Genomic DNA, 20,554 nt, shown 5'->3' with positions numbered 1-20,554 from the left:
CCAGTGCCAGTGTCACCATGCCCTGTGCACCACACTGCAGAGCTCTGCTCAGGGAATGATCAGCAAGAAAGGGGCTGCAAATTCCAGCCCTCAGAGAATCACAGAATGGTTGGGACTGGGAGGGACCTCTGAAGATCATCCAGACCAACCCCCTGCTAAAGCAGGGCACCCACAGCAGCTTGCCCAGGGGCACAATGCCCAGGGGGGGTTGGAAGCTCTCCACACAAGGAGACTCCACAACCTCTCTGGGCAGCCTGCTCCAGGCCTCCAGCACCCTCACACCAAAGAGGTTTCTCCTCCTGTTCAGATGCAACCTCCTGGGTTCCAGTTTGTGCCTCTTGCCCCTTGTCCTGTCCCTGGGCACCACTGAGCAGAGTCTGGCCCCAGCCTCTTGCCCCCCAGCCTTTAGCTGTTGCTGAGCATTGCTCAGATCCCCTCTGGGGCTGCTCTTCTCCAGGCTCTCAGCCCCAGGGCTCTCAGCCTTTGCTCCTCACAGAGCTGCTCCAGGCCCCTCAGCAGCTTTGCAGCCTCTGCTGGACTCTCTCCAGTAGTTTCCTGTCTCTGCTGAATTGGAGAGCCCAGAACTGGACCCAGGACTCTAGATGAGGTCTCAGCAAGGCAGAGCAGAGGTGGAGGAGAACCTCCCTTGCCCTTCTGGTCACACTCTTCTTAATGCATCTCAGGAGACACTTGGCCTTCTTGGTCACAAGGACACATTGCTGGCTCCTGGTGAGCTGATGTCCCCCAGCACTCCTCAGTCCTGCTCTGCAAAGCTGAGGAGCACAGGCAGGGTAGGATTGTTTAGAAGGACCAAGAAAGCCCTGGCAGGTCCCATCAGTCAGGTGCACCTCCTGCAGCACTTGTGTACTGCAGAGGGTCTCTGTGCCCAGCAGTGTCCAGAGCAGCTCTCTGCCCTCACCAGGCACCTCCTGCACCTCCTGCACCACTTGTGTAGTGCAGAGGGTCTCTTTGTGCCCAGCAGTGTTCAGAGCAGCTCTCTGCCCTCTCTTCTGGCCTCCCAGCAGGCCTGGGAGTTGGACAAGGGGCAATGGATACAAACTGGAATCCAGGAGGGTCCATCTGAACAGGAGGAGAAACTTCTTTGGTGTGAGGGTGCTGGAGCCCTGGAGCAGGCTGCCCAGAGAGGTTGTGGAGCCTTCTTCTCTGGAGACTTTCAGAATCCACCTGGCTGTGTTCCTGTGTGAGCTGCCTTGGGTGCCCCTGCTCTGGCAGGGGGTGGGACTGGATGATCTCTGGAGGTCTTTTTCCCCCCTCCCATTCTGTGGTTCTATGATTAAAGCACAAACCTGCTGCTCTGCACCCTGCAGCCCTTCACCCTCTCTTGTTGGGGGGAGATGCCTTTGTGAAGCTGTTTGCCATCTGTTTTCCTTCCCCTGCCCGGGGCACAGGGCTCTGGTGTGAGCTCTCCAGTTGTACCTCTGTCCGTCTGGTGCAGCAAGGAGTTTGCAAACACCGGCAGGCCTGCGACAGGCAGCTAATGACCTTCTCCCTGCCTGCCTTTCCTTTACGTCAGAAGTCGGAGTGCTTATTAAGTTTGGAGGCTTACTCCCAGGAGCAGAAGAAGAGGATCTGCTGGTGTCTGGCTGAGAACATCACCAAGCAGCAACATCCTGCATCAGCTCCTACGGAGAACAAGGTAAGGGAGCTAGGAGCTGGCAAACCCTTAGGAGTGCTGCAGGGGCTTTGCTCTGGGGATGTTCCTGCCAGGCCAGCAGCCCTGGAGGCTGGGTGGCTGCCAGGTGAGGAGGGAGTTGTGTTCAGCTGTGCCTGCAGCTTTCTGCCCTGCTCAGGGAGCAGAGATGTGTCTGCAGCCACTGCCCCGTGCTGAGGCAGTGAGAGGCTGCTGCTGCTGCTGCCTCCCACCAGCTGTGTTTGGACAGCTGAGGCCCTGCAGCCCGGTGTTGGCTTCCAAGAGCTCAGTTCCAGGGCAGGGCTGAAGGAGAGCTTTAGGCTGTGCTCTCTGGGTCCTGGTGAAAAGCCCAAGGCTATGGGACAGGCAGTGCAGAGGCTGGTCCTGTCTGTGCACCTAGATGGGCTCAAGCCTTTGATCTGGACCCCACAGATGACCTCAGAGCACAGAGGTCAGTTGATGAGTGCTGGTTTTCTTGGTTAGCAAGGCAGCACCAGCACTTGTCCCACACTGAAGAGTTTCAGCCTAGCCCAGGAGTGGTGTCAGCACTGCTGGCAAGAGAAACATGCCCATGGTGTGGGTTGAAAGCAGTGCTGGGCACTCCTGCCCTACATGGATGTGGTCACTACCTCCTGTTTGCCTGGCTCTGGGGCAGAGACTTCCACCATGGAGCTGTCTAGGCCAGTGGCAATCTCTGCTGGAGGCATCTCATTCCCAGGGGTTAGGTTTGGAGTGCTGGTTGGTTGGATGAGGCCTTGAGCAACCTGGGCTGGTGGGAGGTGTCCCTGCCCATGGCAGGGGCTTGGAACTGGATGATCTTGAAGGTTCCTTCCAATCCAACCCATTCTGTGATCCTGTGATTCTCTGCCCCAGTGCTCTGGCAGAAGAGAAATGCACTGTGCTTGGTGTTTGGAGAGCTGAGTGAGGCAGACAGAGATCCTGGGGGTAAAATCTCCTGGACCCCTCCCCTTGGCTGCTGCCTGGTGGTGGAACAGCTCCTGCCCCGTGCTGAGCTGGGGGCACAGCCTCAGTGCATGCTTCAGGCAGGCTCAGGGCAGGAGACTCCCTCACTGTCTGTGCAGGCAGGAGCAGGCAGCAGGTCTGCAGTCAGCACCATGTGGCTTTTGCTCTGCAATGTCCCAAAGTGGGACGCAAACATCTCCACAGGAGACAGAGCCTCTGGATCCCTTTTCCTGCACGTTTCAAGTGAACTAAAATAGCAACAACATCCAAAGCCTGAGAACCTTCTTAGCAGGCACAGCTCTGGAGATGCAGAGAGCCCAGGGCAGGCAGTTCAGGGAGGTGGCCCTGCCATGGCCCTGTGGTGACTCCTGGTGGCATGACACAGAGCCTGGCCAGGGGGTCCCAGGTGGCTCAGCACAGGGGGTGCCTGCCATGGGGCTGCTGCTGGGGGCTTGGCAGGACTTTGCTGCTGGCTGGGTGTGATCCAGTCACAGGCTGGGGGATCCTCTGGGGCAAAGCTGTGTAGGGCTGGGGTCAAACCTGAGCATCTCAGATGCTAAAAGGGGAGACCTTGGTGGCTCTCCATCAGGGTGTGCTGTGGTGCTGCTTGGGTGTTGGGCTGATGTTGCTTTGTCCCTCCCCACACCAGATTCTGTGTTCCTGGTAGGGTGTGGGGTTTTGGCTCTCTGCTGGAACTACAAACTCTGTGGGTCAGAGCAAAGCCCTGGAGAGTGCTCCATATGTCATGGAAGGAACCTGGCTACTGAACTCTAGAATTCAGCACAAACCTTTCTAAGGCTTTTCTGTGCCCCAGTAGCCAAGAGGCTGCTCTCTGCGTGCAGCAGGGAGCCACTGTGGCCCCTCCAAGGTTGTGACAAGGAGGTTTTGCCTCAGCTCACCAAAGCTGATGGAAATCCCACTGGTGAGATATGTGGCCAGGAGGCAAAAGAGCAACCCCCAGGCACTTAACTGAGTTCACAGCACCATTTCCTACCCCAGCAAGGTGGGAACTGCCCAGCATGTAATCTGAAAGCAAACCTGATCCTGGAATGTGAGCAGGAGCAGCATGGGGAGGGAAGAGCAGCCCCGTGTGAGGCTGCAGCTCCCGGGCAGAGGAGGATCTTGGTTGGCATCCCAGCTTGGAGCAGGGTGGGCAGCACATGGAGCTGGGCTGTGGCAGAAGCTCAGAGGTGGGGCTGCTGTGGCCACTCTGCACCACAGCTGGGACAGAGGTCTCTGAGGATGCTGGTGGGAGGCAGGGACTGGGAAATCAGTGGCTTTTTGCTGGGGAGAAGTGATCCATTAGCCTGGCTGTTGCTCAGCAGTCATTTGATCCTCAGGCTATTTAGGGAAACAGAGCAGTGTCTGTGCTCTGCAAACAGACAGAGTACCCTGGAAATGCCAGCCTGGCACTGCTCATTCCTGCTCCAGGCAGGAACCACAGCATCAGAGCCTTCCAAACTGCTTCCCCCTGCTGTGGGTCAGCCCAGCTGAGGGCACAGGGGCTTCACTCCTCATGGCAGGTGAAGGACCAGCACAGCCTCAGTGCCAGGCAGAGATGTGCCATGTGCCAGCTGGGCACTGGAGCAGGAGAAAGGGATTCTGTCTGAGCAGAGGGCAGCTCCCCAGCAGCCTCTGAGCTGTTCATGCTTCTGTTAGTGCTGTCCTTCTGTCCAGCCCAGAGCAGAGGGCTGGCTGGGCTAGAGGCTCCCCAGCAGGGTGGGCACATGTGGAGAGAAGGGGCTGGGCTGGCCCAGCTGCTGGAGGGATGTTGCATAGTGCCAAAAACTCAGACAAATCTGGGGCTTTGGGATGGCACCTCTTGGGTTTCCAGCCCCCCTGAGCCATGCCTGGCTAGGGAAGGGTTTTCTGGTCCCGAGGTGTGGCTCTGCAGAGCTGTGGCTGCCTCTGGCAATGTCTCCTGGGAGGACAGTGTCAAGCCTGGAGGCTGCACCCTGCTCAAGGCCCTGTGCTGGCATGGCTGCTGCTGCTTTCAGAGCAGCTGGTTCAGAGCAAAGCTGCCAGTTTCTGGGAGACACAAGCTTACAGTGCATGCAGCATCCACTTCTGGAGATGCAGGAAGAGAAAATCATGAGGGATACAGCTGTGGTGGTCCAGCCATGCTCCCAATATCTTTTTCTGCCAGAGTCAGTGCAGGAAGAGCTCCAGGGATAACTGCTGGCAGTGTGGTCCAGCCCTTTGGCCCTGGTGTCTAGGAGCCATTGAAATGGGACTTGAGTGGCTTCTTTGCTGCCACTGTAAGACTTGGCTGATAGGGCAAGGGGCAATGGCTTTGAGCTGGGAGAGGGGAGACTGAGACTGGTGATGAGGAAGAAATTGTTGAGAGTGAGGCTGGGGAGACACTGGAACAGGTTGCCCAGGGAGGCTGTGGCTGTCCCCTCCCTGGAGGTGTTGAAGGCCAGGCTGGATGAGGCCTTGAGCAAGCTGGGCTGGTGGGAGGTGTCCCTGCCCATAGCAGGGGATTGGAACTGGATGATCTTGAAGGTCTCTTCCAACCCAAACTATTCTGTGATTCTATGATTATGGTGAGAACAGCTGTAAGAGCTGCTGGAGTTAGCCAGACTGCCTCCTTGGGCTGAGTTGTGCAGAGCAGGGAGGGTCTCTGCCCTCTCATGGCTGCACTGGGTCTGTCCCAGCCCCGGGTCTGTGCTAGTGAAGAGATGGTGAAGTGCAGAGCAGGGGAGGGACCAGGGGCCAGCTCCAGCTGCTTTGTGTGGCAGGGCTAGGATTTAGAGGCACAGCAGCCTGCCTGTCACCGCCCCGATTCTCACTGCTTGTTTCTTTGTGTCTTCCACACTCAGAACGGCTGATTACTCTTCCTGCTGGCTCCGTGACCTGAGATTACCTCGGAGATGCTGGCTGGCTCTATCTGGCAGATGTAGATTATCCTTAAGCTAAATAATTCTGGACTCTGTGGTGTGGACTTTGGGCCGTGGGAGCCCCGTGTTTCCCGTGGGAGGTGGTGGATCCTCAGCCTGGCTGCCAGTCTCTCTCTCTCCCGTGGCTGCTGACGGTGCGAGCAGGCCTGGACCGATCCTGCCCTTCCTGGCAGCGCTGGCTCGGGTGCTGGGAACGAGCCCTCGGCGGGTGCGTGGCGGCAGGGGGTGGCCGGCCCCTTCCCGGCCCTTCCCCCGGGCAGGAGGGGCTGGGTTGTGTCTGTCACTGTTACGGAGAGCTTGACGAGTGCAAGTAAAAGTGCTGTCAGCAGAGCCCCCGCGTCTCAGCAGAGCCCCCCGCGTCTCAGCAGAGCCCCCCGCGTCTCAGCAGAGCTCCCTGGGTCTCAGCAGAGCCCCTGCGTCTCAGCAGAGCCCCCTGCGTCTCAGCAGAGCTCCCTGCGTCTCAGCAGAGCTCCCTGCGTCTCAGCAGAGCTCCCCGGGTCTCAGCAGAGCCCCCTGCGTCTCAGCAGAGCTCCCTGGGTCTCAGCAGAGCTCCCTGTGTCTCAGCAGAGCTCCCTGGGTCTCAGCAGAGCTCCCTGGGTCTCAGCAGAGCTCCCTGGGTCTCAGCAGAGCCCCTGCGTCTCAGCAGAGCTCCCTGGGTCTCAGCAGAGCTCCCCGGGTCTCAGCAGAGCCCCCTGCGTCTCAGCAGAGCTCCCTGGGTCTCAGCAGAGCTCCCTGGGTCTCAGCAGAGCCCCCTGCGTCTCAGCAGAGCTCCCTGGGTCTCAGCAGAGCTCCCTGCGTCTCAGCAGAGCTCCCCGGGTCTCAGCAGAGCCCCCTGCGTCTCAGCAGAGCTCCCCGGGTCTCAGCAGAGCCCCCTGCGTCTCAGCAGAGCTTCCTGTGTCTCAGCAGAGCTCCCCGGGTCTCAGCAGAGCCCCTGGGTCTCAGCAGAGCTCCTTGGGTCTCAGCAGAGCTCCCCGGGTCTCAGCAGAGCTCCCCGGGTCTCAGCAGAGCTCCCTGGGTCTCAGCAGAGCTCCCCGGGTCTCAGCAGAGCTCCCTGTGTCTCAGCAGAGCTCCCTGGGTCTCAGCAGAGCTCCCTGGGTCTCAGCAGAGCCCCTGTGTCTCAGCAGAGCTCCCTGGGTCTCAGCAGAGCTCCCCGGGTCTCAGCAGAGCCCCTGCGTCTCAGCAGAGCTCCCCGGGTCTCAGCAGAGCTCCCTGGGTCTCAGCAGAGCCCCTGGGTCTCAGCAGAGCTCCCTGGGTCTCAGCAGAGCCCCTGTGTCTCAGCAGAGCTCCCCGGGTCTCAGCAGAGCTCCCCGGGTCTCAGCAGAGCCCCTGCGTCTCAGCAGAGCTCCCCGGGTCTCAGCAGAGCTCCCTGGGTCTCAGCAGAGCTCCCTGGGTCTCAGCAGAGCCCCTGGGTCTCAGCAGAGCCCCTGCGTCTCAGCAGAGCTCCCCGGGTCTCAGCAGAGCTCCCTGGGTCTCAGCAGAGCCCCTGGGTCTCAGCAGAGCTCCCTGGGTCTCAGCAGAGCCCCTGTGTCTCAGCAGAGCTCCCCGGGTCTCAGCAGAGCTCCCCGGGTCTCAGCAGAGCCCCTGCGTCTCAGCAGAGCTCCCCGGGTCTCAGCAGAGCTCCCTGGGTCTCAGCAGAGCCCCTGTGTCTCAGCAGAGCTCCCTGGGTCTCAGCAGAGCCCCTGGGTCTCAGCAGAGCTCCCTGGGTCTCAGCAGAGCTCCCCGCGTCTCAGCAGAGCTCCTGTGTCTCAGCAGAGCTCCCTGGGTCTCAGCAGAGCTCCCTGGGTCTCAGCAGAGCCCCTGTGTCTCAGCAGAGCTCCCTGGGTCTCAGCAGAGCTCCCCGGGTCTCAGCAGAGCTCCCTGGGTCTCAGCAGAGCCCCTGTGTCTCAGCAGAGCTCCCTGGGTCTCAGCAGAGCTCCCTGGGTCTCAGCAGAGCTCCCTGTGTCTCAGCAGAGCTCCCCGCGTCTCAGCAGAGCTCCCTGTGTCTCAGCAGAGCTCCCTGGGTCTCAGCAGAGCTCCCTGGGTCTCAGCAGAGCTTCCTGTGTCTCAGCAGAGCTCCCCGGGTCTCAGCAGAGCTCCCTGGGTCTCAGCAGAGCTCCCTGGGTCTCAGCAGAGCTCCCCGGGTCTCAGCAGAGCCCCTGTGTCTCAGCAGAGCCCCTGTGTCTCAGCAGAGCCCCTGTGTCTCAGCAGAGCTTCCTGTGTCTCAGCAGAGCTCCCTGGGTCTCAGCAGAGCTCCCCGGGTCTCAGCAGAGCTCCTTGGGTCTCAGCAGAGCTCCCCGGGTCTCAGCAGAGCTCCCCGGGTCTCAGCAGAGCTCCCTGGGTCTCAGCAGAGCTCCCCGGGTCTCAGCAGAGCTCCCTGCGTCTCAGCAGAGCCCCTGTGTCTCAGCAGAGCTCCCTGGGTCTCAGCAGAGCTCCCTGTGTCTCAGCAGAGCTCCCCGGGTCTCAGCAGAGCTCCCTGGGTCTCAGCAGAGCTCCCCGGGTCTCAGCAGAGCTCCCTGTGTCTCAGCAGAGCTCCTTGGGTCTCAGCAGAGCTCCCCGGGTCTCAGCAGAGCTCCCTGGGTCTCAGCAGAGCTCCCCGGGTCTCAGCAGAGCTCCTGGGTCTCAGCAGAGCTCCCTGGGTCTCAGCAGAGCTCCCTGGGTCTCAGCAGAGCTCCCTGGGTCTCAGCAGAGCTCCCTGGGTCTCAGCAGAGCCCCTGTGTCTCAGCAGAGCTCCCTGGGTCTCAGCAGAGCCCCTGGGTCTCAGCAGAGCTCCCTGGGTCTCAGCAGAGCTCCCTGGGTCTCAGCAGAGCTCCCTGGGTCTCAGCAGAGCCCCTGTGTCTCAGCAGAGCTCCCTGGGTCTCAGCAGAGCCCCTGTGTCTCAGCAGAGCTCCCCGGGTCTCAGCAGAGCTCCCCGGGTCTCAGCAGAGCTCCCTGTGTCTCAGCAGAGCTCCCCGGGTCTCAGCAGAGCTCCTTGGGTCTCAGCAGAGCTCCCCGGGTCTCAGCAGAGCTCCCTGGGTCTCAGCAGAGCTCCCCGGGTCTCAGCAGAGCTCCTGTGTCTCAGCAGAGCTCCCTGGGTCTCAGCAGAGCTCCCTGGGGCGCGGGGACACTCCGTTGGGGGCTGGCCCCGGCGCCTGCAGCCTGCCCAGTCTCAGCCTGGGCCACCCCAGCCCTGCCTCCTCTTCCTCTCCCTCACCCGTCCTGCCCCTGTGTCCCTCCCCAGCACCTGGCTGCCTTCAGCAGCAACCTTTCCCTTCACACTGGGTCGCTCCCAACGGGAGGGTGGCCGTGCCCAGCCTGCAGCTGGCACAGCCCAAGGGCTCTGGTGTGGCCATGCCTGGCGTGGGAGGGTGAAGGTCTCTCTGGTTCAGTGTTCCAGGGGTGCTGTGCCCAGCAGGGCCACAGTCAGAACACGAGTGGCTGTTTGATGGAGAAGGGGAGGATTTGGCTTCCTTCTTACTTTGTTTTTGCCCAAAGCTCTTCCGTCCTGAACTGGGAACCTGGTGCCCAGTCTGTGCCAGCTGTGCCGCAGTGTCCTGGTTACCTGCAGACCAGACAGGACACAGCCAAGGGTGCAGGAACCCAAGAGCTTCATCAGAGCCTGCTTTTTTTCCACCATGCCAACGTCAGCACCTGGACAGGGCCAAGCACATCACAACAGCACGCAGAGCACCACCCTGCCCCTAGCCACCCACCCACCCTCCCTCCCACTTCCTCACTCACACTGTCAGGGTGCCCAAATGGAAAACATCTCGAGTTCTATTTTGCCCCAATAAGGGTTAAAGCATCAGCTGGCAGAACCTTGTGAGCCAGGTTATAGAGGTGAAGCCAAAGTGAAGTGAGCACAGCTGGAAAAACTTCTTGCTGAGGTCAGCCAAAGGCTGCTGCAGGTACCCCATGAATCCTGAGGCTGTGGGGCTGCAGATGCTGTCCCCTCTGAGTCAGGCTCCAGTTTACCTCTGCCCACTTCAATACTAGAAGAAACTGTCCCTGCCCCATCAGAGAACCATAGGATCCCAGGTTGGAAGGGACCTCAAGGACCATCTGGTCCAACCTCTCTTGGCCAAAGCACAACCCAGACAAGCTGGCCCAGCCCTGGCCAGCTGAGCCTTAGCAGTGTCCAATGCTGAGGCCTCCACCACTCCCCAGGGGAGATTATCCCAGTGGCTGATGGTCCTTGCTATGAAGGATTTTTCCTCCTGTGTCCAGTCAGAATCTCACCAGCTGCAACCTGTCTCATCACCCCTCACATGGTCCATGGGATCCCCTGTACAGAAGCAGCCTCCATCTTCTTTGTGGTCACCTTTTAGATGCTTGAACATGGAGATAAGGTCTCCCCTGAGCCTTCTCTTCTCCAGACTGAACAAACCCACATCCCTCAGCCTTTGCTCACGTGGTAGCTTCCCAGTCCTTGGATTCTTTTTGGCCTTTCTCTTTCCAGCCTGTCCACATCCATTTTCTACAGGGAGGACTAAAACCCAAGCAAATACTGCAGGGGTGGGCTGAGCAGTGCTGAGCAGGGTAGAACAATGACTTCTTTATGTCTGCTGGTGGTGCCCTTGGTGCTGTGCCCCAGCCTCCCATGGTCCTTGATGCAGCAGCACACTGCTCACCCACACTGAGCCTGCTGTCCACCAGCACCCCCAGGTTCCTTTCCACAGAGCTGCTCACCTCTGGGACTGGTCTTTCCCCTCATTATTCCCTTCTTGCTCACCAGTTGGCTTCCAGTCCTAAGCACAGCAACACAGCACAGGGCCGAGGGAGGCTGGGGCTCCCCTGGCTGTTTGTGTGGGGCTGGGTGGGATGCTGGGTTGGGGTACTGGGATCTTTAGCCCCAGCCCAGCAGGGAGCTCTGCCTCTATCATGCTCAGTTTCCAACCCTGTTGGCTTCTGCTGCTGGCCCAGGTGCCATGCAGGTGCTGGGGGCTGCCTCTTGCTTGGCTCCAGTGCCACTGGCTCACAGGGTACCAAGTGAGGAGGGAGGGATGATGGAGCCAGCCCAGAGCCACAGCTCCAGTTTCATCTGCTCCTTTGCTGAGCTGGACTCTGGGGCCATTAGGAGAGCAGAGCTCTCCCCTCAGGCAAACACCAGCTCCTGTCTCTCTGGCACTGGGAGATGTTCTGCTGGCCATGCCCAGTGGCACCAGTGCTCCTTCCCACGTGCCCCCTGAGCAGGAAGGCACCATGGTGTAGGGGGCAAATGAGCCCTCAGTGGTTGCTCCCTCAACATAGCAGCAACCACTTCCAGTGCCAGCCTCATGGTTCTGTTGTGGGTGATGCTGGGATGAGTCCTTCATAAAGGCCTCAACTCAGGCTCCTGCTGTCACCTCCCTCATCCTGCACAAGGACAGAGCTGTGACTCTTCCGTAGCCCTGCAGAGACTCCCTGGCTGACCAGCACCAGAGCAGCCCTAGCAGGGAAAGGATGCTGAAGGCCAGGGGCTGAATGCCAAGGACAGGATCCATTTCTGCTCCTCCTTTCCCACCCTTCTGCTTTTTCACTGCCAGGGATGTTTATGACCCAGATATCATCTCAGGAGCCTTCACCACCAGGCACCACTATGCTGACTCAGAGGGGCCAGGCACCCTGGGCTGGGGGTGCTCTGAGTCTCAGGGCAGCTCAGCACCCCCAGTGTGGTGACATGTCCCACACACCTGCAGCCAGCCAGGTGGCCTCACAAGGGATCAGGCACAAACCCACCAGGCCCAGTGCAGGCAGGATGGGTGCTGCCCACAGCTGCCTAGGTGGCCCTGCCATGCTGCTGCTGGCAGTGGTGGCATCGTGCAGCTGAGCTGCAAAGCTGTGGCTACCTGCAAAGAAGAGGAGGCAGCACCTTTCCCCTCCTCCACCCCAGGAGCACACACAAGCTTGCATCTGGCTGGGAACAGGGGCACATGTGTGTGCCCAGCAGCCATGCTGCAGGAGAGCCAGGCACAGCTTGGCACCACCCAGCCATGCTGGTGCAGAGTCCCCAGCAAATGGCTGTGGTGGTGACTGTGCAGGGCAGGGCCCCCTGCCTGGGGCAGCAAAGTGCAACACCAAGAGGAGAAATGTGCAGACAGAGCAGCTGTGTCCCCAGCCCTGTGTGTGTGGGGGTGGCATGAGAGGGCCCTTGTGACAGAGAAGGGGCAGAGGGTGGTGCTGGGCTGTCCCCTGGAGGGAAACCATACATTCTCCTGCACCTGTCCCTGCCTGTTTGGGCAGAGCCTCTTCTAGGGGGTGGCAGTATGGAGAGCAAAGCACCATGCTGCAGAGCATCTTCCGCTGTGATGGGAGGGAAAGGAGCTGCCCCTTGTGCCTGGAGAGCAGGCTGGGAAAGAGCTCAAGTGTGAGCCTGCAGCAGGAGGCACCAGGGTGGGGCTGTGGCTGGGGGTCACTCAGAGAAGGGGAGCTGAATGCAGCAAGTTTCAGGGAGATTGAGAGAGTCACAGAATGGTTTGGGTTAGAAGGGGCCTTAAATATCATCCAGTTCCAACCCCCTGCCATGGGCAGGGACACCTCCCACCAGCCCAGCTTGCTCAAGGCCTCATCCAGCCTGGCCTTGGACACCTCCAGGGAGGGGACAGCCACAGCCTCCCTGGGCAACCTGCTCCAGTGTCTCCCCACCCTCACTCAACAATTTCTTCCTCATCTCCAGTCTCAGTCTCCCCTCTCCCAGCTCAAAGCCATTGTCCCTCATCCTGGCACTCCGAGCCCTTGTCCAAAGTCCCTCCCCAGCTCTCCTGGAGCCCCTTCAGGTACTGGAAGGCTGCTCTAGGGTCTCCCTGGAGCCTTCTCCAGACTGAACAGCCCCAGCCCCCTCAGGCCATCCCCACAGGGGAGGTTCTCCAGCTCTCTGATGATCTTTGTGACCTCCTCTGGACCTGCTCCAACATCTCCATGCCCTGCTTTTTTTGGGGCCCCAGAACTAGATGCAGCCCCCAGGTGTCTCTGTAGCCGTTCCTCACAGCAGAGCAGAGCATCCACTTCTCTCAGCGGCTCACAGCACCTCCAGGGACTGCTGGCAGAGCCGCAAATAGCACAAGGGTGTTGCGGGAGCCGTGTCCGGGAGAGGCTGGGTGGCTTCAGCTGCCTCCTGACACCGCCTGAGTAACGGCAGGGGCAGAGCCAAGCGCTGCACTCGGCGCCGCAGATCGGCACACGTCGGGGCTGGGGCTGCCGGAGGAGATGGGAGCTCAGCCCCTGCAGCTGGGAGGCACCTGGGAGCCCACTTTTGGTAGGTTTTGCTCTCAAAGGTTTCAACCTAGGGACTGGCCCCCTCTCTGGGCAGGGTCCCAGGCCGAGGGATGCAGCAGTGTCCCTGGGAGGGCTGACTCCTGTTAGATCAAAGGCATCAGCCCCGTTCCGGTGCTGGTCCCCTGCACCTCTGTGCCAGGCTGGTCCCTGCTCTCTCCTGGGGGACCTGTGGCTCCTGCCTGGCTTCTCTTGCCAGCAGGCTGGGCTTGAAAGGTTGGTAAGGAGCATCTGGGGGGAGGGAAGGGAACTTTGTGAAGGTTCCCTTGCAAATTCAGGCTGTGCCCAGCTGTGCCATCAGCACGGGTGGCTCTCGCTGTGGGAGTGGCACTGCAGTGTGCCAGCAACATGGGCATTCTGCTCTGGGACCCTTTGGATGCCCTCTGTTTGCTGGCACTGGGGTCTGAGCAGCAAATCCTGCTCCTACCACTGCAATCAAAGCTGATGGCATGTCCACAAACTCAGTAGGGATGGAGGGCACTGGGCAGTGGGTTGGGGTCTGGAGATGGACTGCCAGGGAGTGGCAGTTCAGGGCTGGCAGCTCGTGGGCACAGTGGTGGCCAGTCTGTGTTACCTCTGGCTGCTTGGGTTGGGGATGTGGCATGGGGAGGATTTGTCCCATGTGGTTGCACCAAAACCCAGGGTGCCAGCTCTGCCCACAGACCTGGCTCCCTCTCCCCTCCCATGTGTCCTGGGGAGACCTCACCTGGAGTATTGTGTCCAGGTCTGGGCTCCCCAGTTCAAGAGGGACAGGGAACTAATGGAGAGTGTCCAATGGAGGCTAAGAGGATGATGAAGGACCTGGAACCTCTGTGTGATGAGGAGAGGCTTGAGAGCCCTGGGGCTGCTTAGCCTGGAGAAGAGAAACCTGAGAGGGGATCTTAGTGATGATTACAGATATCTGGAGGGGAGGTGTCAGGAAGGGGCCAGGCTCTCTTCAGTGGTGTCCTGTGACAGGACAAGAGACACTGACACAAACTGGAGCCCAGGAAGTTCCACCTCAACATGAGGGAAAATTTCTGTGCTGTGAGGGTGCTGGAGCCCTGGAACAGGCTGCCCTGGGAGGTTGTGGAGTCTCCTTCTCTGGAGACTTTCAAACCCCACCTGGATGTGTTCCTGTGTGACCTGCCCTGGGTGCCCCTGCTCTGGCAGGGGGGTTGAACTGGATGAGGTCCTTTCCAGCCTCCATGGTTCTATGATGGAGCTTTGGCTCCCATTCACTGCCATGTTGCAGGGAGCAGAGGGCTCTGGCAGAGGCACCAAGGCAGCAGCAGCAGCAGCCTGGGCAGTGCCCTGGTCAGGTCCCTTCACAATCGATTGGGGCTGACAGTAATGGAGTAATGTGATTAGCACAGGCTGCTGCCACAGGATCATTTCCTCCCTCAGAGCAGGGCTTCTCCTCACAGCCTCTGAGACATTTCAAGGCCAGGGATTTTTGGGTGGTTCTGAAGCTTCAGACCCCCATAAGTGTCTCCTCAGAGGATTTCTTCACCCCTCACCATGCTGCCCTGCTGGATCTAGCTGCTTGGGGTTGTACATCCATGCTTGCTTTTGCTGTTCCACTAATTGCTCTGTATCAATTATTCATCAGTTGAGTAATGAAGCAGGGAATGGGTAGGAAATGTTGCTGTGCAATGAGTCCTTGGCTCCAGTTGGCCTTGCAGTGCCACCACAGCTCAAGGAGGACAAGGAGCAGAACTGCTCAAGGCAGGGGGATGCTCCTTGAGAGCACTTTCAGAGTGACTCCCATGGAGATTTTCTCAGGTCTCTGTAGATCTGCTGTGTGTTTCTGGCTCCATTTCCCCCCTCTCAGCGCTGTGCTGGGTATTGGATGCTGTTTCCTGAAGCCCTGATGGTCATTTACTTATTTACTTACTATCTCTTGATGGTCACTTTTTAGGTCTTGAGGTGCTCAAGTGGCTTTGGAAAGGTGTCACAGAGCCAGTTAGAAGTTTGTGGTATGATGGTTCTGGACAGTGTGCCCCATGCTATGAGCTGAAATTTTGACTTGTTTCTTCCACTCTATGAAAAGAAAAGCTGCTTTGGAAGGGTTGATGTTTCCCTGGATGACTTATGGTTGGTCTCAATCACCTTAAAGGTCTTTTCCAACCTGCACATTTCTGTGATTCTCTGTAGGTGCTGTTTTCCCCACATCCCATCTGTCCTGAGGGGGAATATTAGCTCCACACCGGAGCACTCTGCCATTAGCCAAGCTGGCTGTGTCCTCCCCCAGATCCCCCTGCAGAGGGACTGCTCATTCCCACAGGGTGAAACACTTCTGGGGACAGATGAGGCTCCTCTGAGCAAAGGTAGATTTAAGAGCAGCAGGAACCAGAAAGGATCCTCCGTGGGATGGGTGGAGGATGGGGCTGCCATGGTTGGGGGTGGCCTGTGAGAGCAGCTCTTCAGCAGTATCTTGGGAGGTCCATTAACTCCTCCTGGGGTGGAGCACAGTCAGGCAGCATATCCTTCACTGTCCTGCTCATCTTGATGTCCAACACTCAGTTACCTGCAGGCACTTTCCTGCTTTCCCAGCCCCTGATACTGGCTGAGGAGCTGTGTGGCTACAGGGCAGTTGTAGGTGTGCTCAGCCTCCTCCTCCCCAGTACCACCACAAGAGAGAGATGCCAGGTGGGAAACCCAAGCACCAACACCAGGAGCCAGCAAAGGCTGAATTCAGTTTTTTTCTGTCCAGATGTTACTTGAGCCACAGCAGCTCCAGGACCCCACCTGCAGCACTGCCTCCAGCTCTGGTGTCCCCAGCACAAGAAGGACCTGGAGCTGCTGGAGAGGGTCCAGAGGAGGCCACAGAGATGATCAGAGGGCTGAGAACCTCCCTGTGGGGACAGGCTGGGAGAGTTGGGGCTGTTCAGCCTGGAGAAGAGAAGGCTCCAGGGAGACCTCAGAGCAGCCTTGCAGTACCTGAAGGGGCTCCAGGAGAGCTGGGGAGGGACTTGTGACAAGGGCTGGGAGTGCCAGGATGAGGGAGAATGGCTTTGAGCTGGGAGAGAGGAGATTGAGAGTGGAGATGAGGAAGAAATTGTTGAGAGTGAGGCTGGGGAGACACTGGCACAGGTTGCCCAGGGAGGCTGTGGCTGTCCCCTCCCTGGAGGTGTTCCAGGCCAGGCTGGATGAGGCCTTGAGCAAGCTGGGCTGGTGGGAGGTGTCCCTGCCCATGGCAGGGGGTTGGAACTGGATGAGCTTTAAGGTCCTTTCCAACCCAACCATTCTATGGTTCTATGAATCTGTCAGAAGCTGAGCCCCTGCCCAATGTCCCTCACCTCCCAGAGCTGGGGATTTCAGGGGGTGCCACAGATCACAGCACTCCTGGCAGCACCAGGCCAGTGCAGGCTTCAGCTCCCAGCTGAGCTCTCTGTGGCTGGTGCTGTCCCAGCTGGGAGCCCTGGCTGTGGGCCACCAGAAAGGGCAGGCTGTGTTTAAAGAAGGGCTGGAGGAGTTGAGGCTATGCTGGCAAACCCTCATCTGCTCCTTGAAATATGCTCTGCTGGGAAATCAGAACAGCAGCAGCTAGAAGGAAGCTGATCTAATTGCAGCCTGCAGAGGGTTTGCAGAGCTTCTCCCCCCTCTTGGTTTCACGAAGACTTTTGAGTCATTGAGTGATGTCCAAAGGCAGAAGGAGTCCAGGAAGTGGCTACAGGTGCAGGAATTGAGAGTGCTGGAGCAGACAGGGCAATGTTTGGCTTTTTTTGGGGTGTGTTGAGGCTGTTCAAGGAGGAGATCGCTGTTAGAGACTCTGCTGCTCTTGCACTGATCTCAGACCTATCATCCCCCTTCCCTAAATTCCCCCCAGAGCCATCCTGGGGCTTGCAGGCAGCTCTGTGCTGCTTTCTCTTCCCCTTCATGGGACACAGTACTTTGGCCACTCATTCTGATACAGAACTTGAAACAGGGATGTGTGAGGTGCTCCAGGGAGGAGGCAGTGAAGCCCTGAGGCCTTCCCAGCTGAGGACAGGAAAACCCAGATGTTACGGATGAGAAGATGCAGGTGCTGAGGACAGGGAGCCCTGCATCCTGAGGACAGGGACACCCCAATGTTGAGAGACCCAGATGTTGAGAAGAGTGAGATCAAGGTGTTGAGGATGGAGATCCAGTTGTTGGCTGCTGGCTCCTGAGCTACTCCAGCTGGCCAAAGGAGAGGGAGCCAGGCAGCAGCAAGACCATGGGATGGTTTGGATGAATCCTTAGGGTGGAAGGGCAGCAACTCTCAGCATCAGCACTGCTTCCATCTGCTGCCTCCTCCAGCAGCCCCTTGGCTGCAGTGAGGATGAGGAGCCCTGATCACATCCCTGTCCTTGCTGACCCAAATCATCTTTGCACAGCAAGGTGGCCCTTGGCTTCATGCTGGTGTAGTCCCTGGTGCCTCCAGCCATGATCAGGTTTGCTGGCTGTGATGGCATCACTGCCACCTTCCTTCCCTGGCTCTCCCTGACCATCAGGTGAAAAGAAGGCTCCAGGCAGACCTTAGAGCAGCCCTCCAGTACCTGAAGGGGCTCCAGGAGAGCTGGGGAGGGACTTTGGACAAGGACTGGGAGTGCCAGGATGAGGGAGAATGGCTTTGAGCTGGGAGAGGGGAGATTGAGAGTGGAGATGAGGAAGAAATTGTTGAGAGTGAGGGTGGGGAGACACTGGCACAGGTTGTGCAGGGAGGCTGTGGATTCCTCTCCCTGATGGTATTCAAGGCCAGGCTGGATGAGGCCTTGAGCACCCTGGGCTGGTGGGAGGTCCCTGCCCATGGTAGGGGGTTGGAATTGGATGATCTTCAAGGTCTCTTCCAACCCAATCCACTCCGTGGTCTAACATTCACAACCTGACCATCATTCTGGCATGGCCTGGGCAAACTAAAGAGACCTTGGATGCACCATGAGCTCTGGGCAGCACTAGTGCAGCCTCCAAGTCATGAAGCCTGGGGGCAAGCATGGGAGACCCCTGGGACCACCACAGCTCCTGGGTAATTCATCCATCACCAGCGACAGGAGGAGAGGAAATGGGCTCAGGTTGCACTGGGGGAGGTTTAACTTGGACATTAGGAAAGATTTTCTTCACTGCAAAGGGCATCAGGCACTGGAGCAGGTTGCCCAGGGCAGTGGTGGAGTCACCATCCCTGGAGATGTTCAAAACACATTTGGATGAGGAGCTTAGGGATATGGTCTCAGGACCTGAAGAGGGCCTACATGAAAGCTGGGATATTAGGAAGAAATTCTTTCCAGTGAGGCTGGGGAGACACTGGCACAGGTTGCCCAGGGAGGCTGTGGCTGCCTCCTCCCTGGAGGTGTTGAAGGCCAGGCTGGATGAGGCCTTGAGCAAGCTGGGCTGGTGGGAGGTGTCCCTGCCCATGGCAGGGAGTTGGCACTGGAAGATCTTTGAGGTCCCTTCCAACCCATCCCATTCTATGACTGTGTGATGTGCAGCAGAGCTCAGCTGCAGCCCTTGCTGGGAGGACCTTTCACAGCCCTGGTGCTGCTCTCAGCCCAAGCTGGAAAGCTCCCTGGCTGGTGGGGCTGCTGCTCATCCCCTCCGTGCCACTGGAGAGCAGCAGGCTGTGATCAAATTAGCTGAGGAGATTTAATTGAATCCCCAGATGGCTCTCATTTGGAGGGAGCCTGTTCATTTCCTCTCCAGGGCCTTATCTGATGTGGGCAACCAGCAGCATGAGGCAGAAGGAGTGGGCAGAGAGGGAGCTGCAGGGGCAGGGGGGGAGCTCTGCAGGCAGCAAACTCAGGGCTGTAGGGGATTTGCCTCTAATTATCTCAAGCACTAATGATGACAGTGATTGTGATAGCAATCAGACAGCAGCAGCATTGCAACACACACTGCTGCCAGCAGCAGCCCTGGCACAGAGGGTCTGGAAATGCCCTTGGACAAGAAAATGCCTGCAGGGAGTGAACCAGCCCCAGGGATGGATCTCCTGCCTGCCTAGGGGATGGGGCAGAGGTGACAGAGGGCTGAGGACATGATGGGCTCTGAGTTGTCATGAGTCTGCTGAGATGTTGGAGAGCAGTCCTGAGGAGAAGGTCCTGGGAGTCTTGCTGGACAACAGGGTGCCCAGGAGCTGGCAGTGTGCCCTCAAGGCCGAGAAGGCTAAGGGCATCCTGGGGTGCATTAAGAGGAGTGTGGCAGCAGGTCAAGGGAGGTTTTCCTCCCACCTCTACTCTGCCCTGGTGAGCCCACATCTGGAGTGCTGTGCCCATTTCTGTGCTCCCCAGCTCAAGAAGGACAAAGAACTACTGGAGAGAGGCCAGCAGAGGGCAATGAGATGCTGAGGGCACTGGAACAGCTCTCATGAGGAGAGGCTGAGAGCTGGGGCTGCTTAGCCTGCAGGAGGGGAGGCTGAGGGGGATCTTGTTAGTGCTTACAAGTAGCTAAGGGGTGGGTGGCAGGAAGGTGGGACCAGACTCTTCTTGGTGGCCCCCAGAGACAGGACAAGAGGTGCTGGGCACAAACTTGAACACAGGAAGTTCCTTCTAAACATGAGGAGGAACTTCCTCACTGTGAGGGTGGCAGAGACCTGGAGCAGGCTGCCCAGAGAGGTGGTGGAGTCTCCATCTCTGGACACTTCCAAGGCCTGCTTGGACATGTTCCTGTGTGACCTGCTTTGGGTGACCCTGCTCTGGCAGGGGGTTGGACTGGATGCTCTCCAGAGGTCCCTTCCAATCCCTAACTTTCTGTGATTCTCTGGTTTTAGTCTCCAGACTCCCTGAGGCAGTTCTGATGATGCCAGGTCGCTGTCCATGGCTAGAGGGACACAGTGCAGGTCCTCTCCATGCTGATGGTGAAAAGGGGACCCTTTGGTGTGACAATAAAAGACAAGGCCCAGGTGGCTGTGGTGAGCTCCTCAGTGGGCTTCCAGGAGGCAGCTGGCTGTGGGGAAATCTGCCATGCTTTAGAATCATGGAGTCCTGGAGTCCCTTCAATTGGAAAAGACCTTTCAGATCATCAAGTCCAAGCTTTACCTCAGCACTGCCAGGTCACCCACAAAACCATGGTCCTCAGCACCACATCTCCACAGCTTTGCAACCCCTTCAGGGATGGAGACTCCACCACTGTCCTGGGCAGCCTCTTCCAGGGTTCTTGACAACCCTTCTGAGGAAGAAATTGTTCCTCATGTCCAACCTAAACCTCCCCTGAGGCTCCCTGAGACTGTTTCCTCTTGTCACAGAATCACAGACTGGGAGGGTTTGGAAGGGACCCCTGGGGATACCTACTCCAACCCCCCTGCCAGAGCAGGGTCACCCCAAGCTTGTTACTTGAGAGAAGAGACCAAGCCCCACCTGGCTCCAGCCTCCTGTCAGGGAGCTGTAGAGAGCCAGAAGGTCTCTCCTTGGCCTCCCTCTTCTCCAGGCTGCACAACCCCAGTTCCTCAGCTGCTCCTCACAGGACCTGTGCTCTAAACTGGTTAGCTCAGGTGGGTGCCTGCTGGGTGCTGTGTGCTCTCTGTGCCATCTCCTCTGTGCCAACACTGGGGCTTTGTGGTGGGTGGAAAATTCCCCCCAACATTAAATTGCCAGAGCAGCTCAGTGGGAAGCAAATGAAGCTGGATTTACAAGCAAAACTACAATCCAGAATGCAATGCAATGGATTTCTACAAAACACACAGGATTTGCAATATTTGCAGGGATTTACAATTTATAAACAGCACAAGAACCTCCCTTGCCAAAAACCAGGGGAGCTGATAGCTTCCCCTTCCCTGCCCCCTTCCCTCCACCCCCCTGGACACAAAGGGACAAGAGAAAGAGCAGAGAATTGTTTGTTAGACTTAGCCCAAACAAAGCAATGCAGCCAAGGTCAGCAAAGAGCCAGCAGAAGCCCCAGCCAG

General features: G+C 58.4%; 1 protein-coding gene across 3 annotated transcripts in view; it reads left to right on the top strand.

The window, feature by feature from the left end:
- Positions 1–20,554, top strand: part of RGS3 (regulator of G protein signaling 3) — a 107,984-nt gene that overhangs the window by 72,356 nt on the left and 15,074 nt on the right. For all 3 annotated transcript variants that reach the window (XM_054393580.1, XM_054393582.1, XM_054393581.1), the window contains one exon: positions 1,535–1,657. In XM_054393580.1, the coding sequence (XP_054249555.1) occupies positions 1,535–1,657 (123 nt within the window). The remainder of the gene's footprint in view (positions 1–1,534; positions 1,658–20,554) is intronic.

The sequence above is a fragment of the Indicator indicator genome, chromosome 28 (assembly GCF_027791375.1).
Source record: "Indicator indicator isolate 239-I01 chromosome 28, UM_Iind_1.1, whole genome shotgun sequence".
NCBI classification, from domain to species: domain Eukaryota; kingdom Metazoa; phylum Chordata; class Aves; order Piciformes; family Indicatoridae; genus Indicator; species Indicator indicator.
Note: the sequence above shows the minus strand (reverse complement) of the source record. Positions and strands in the feature narration are given on the sequence as shown.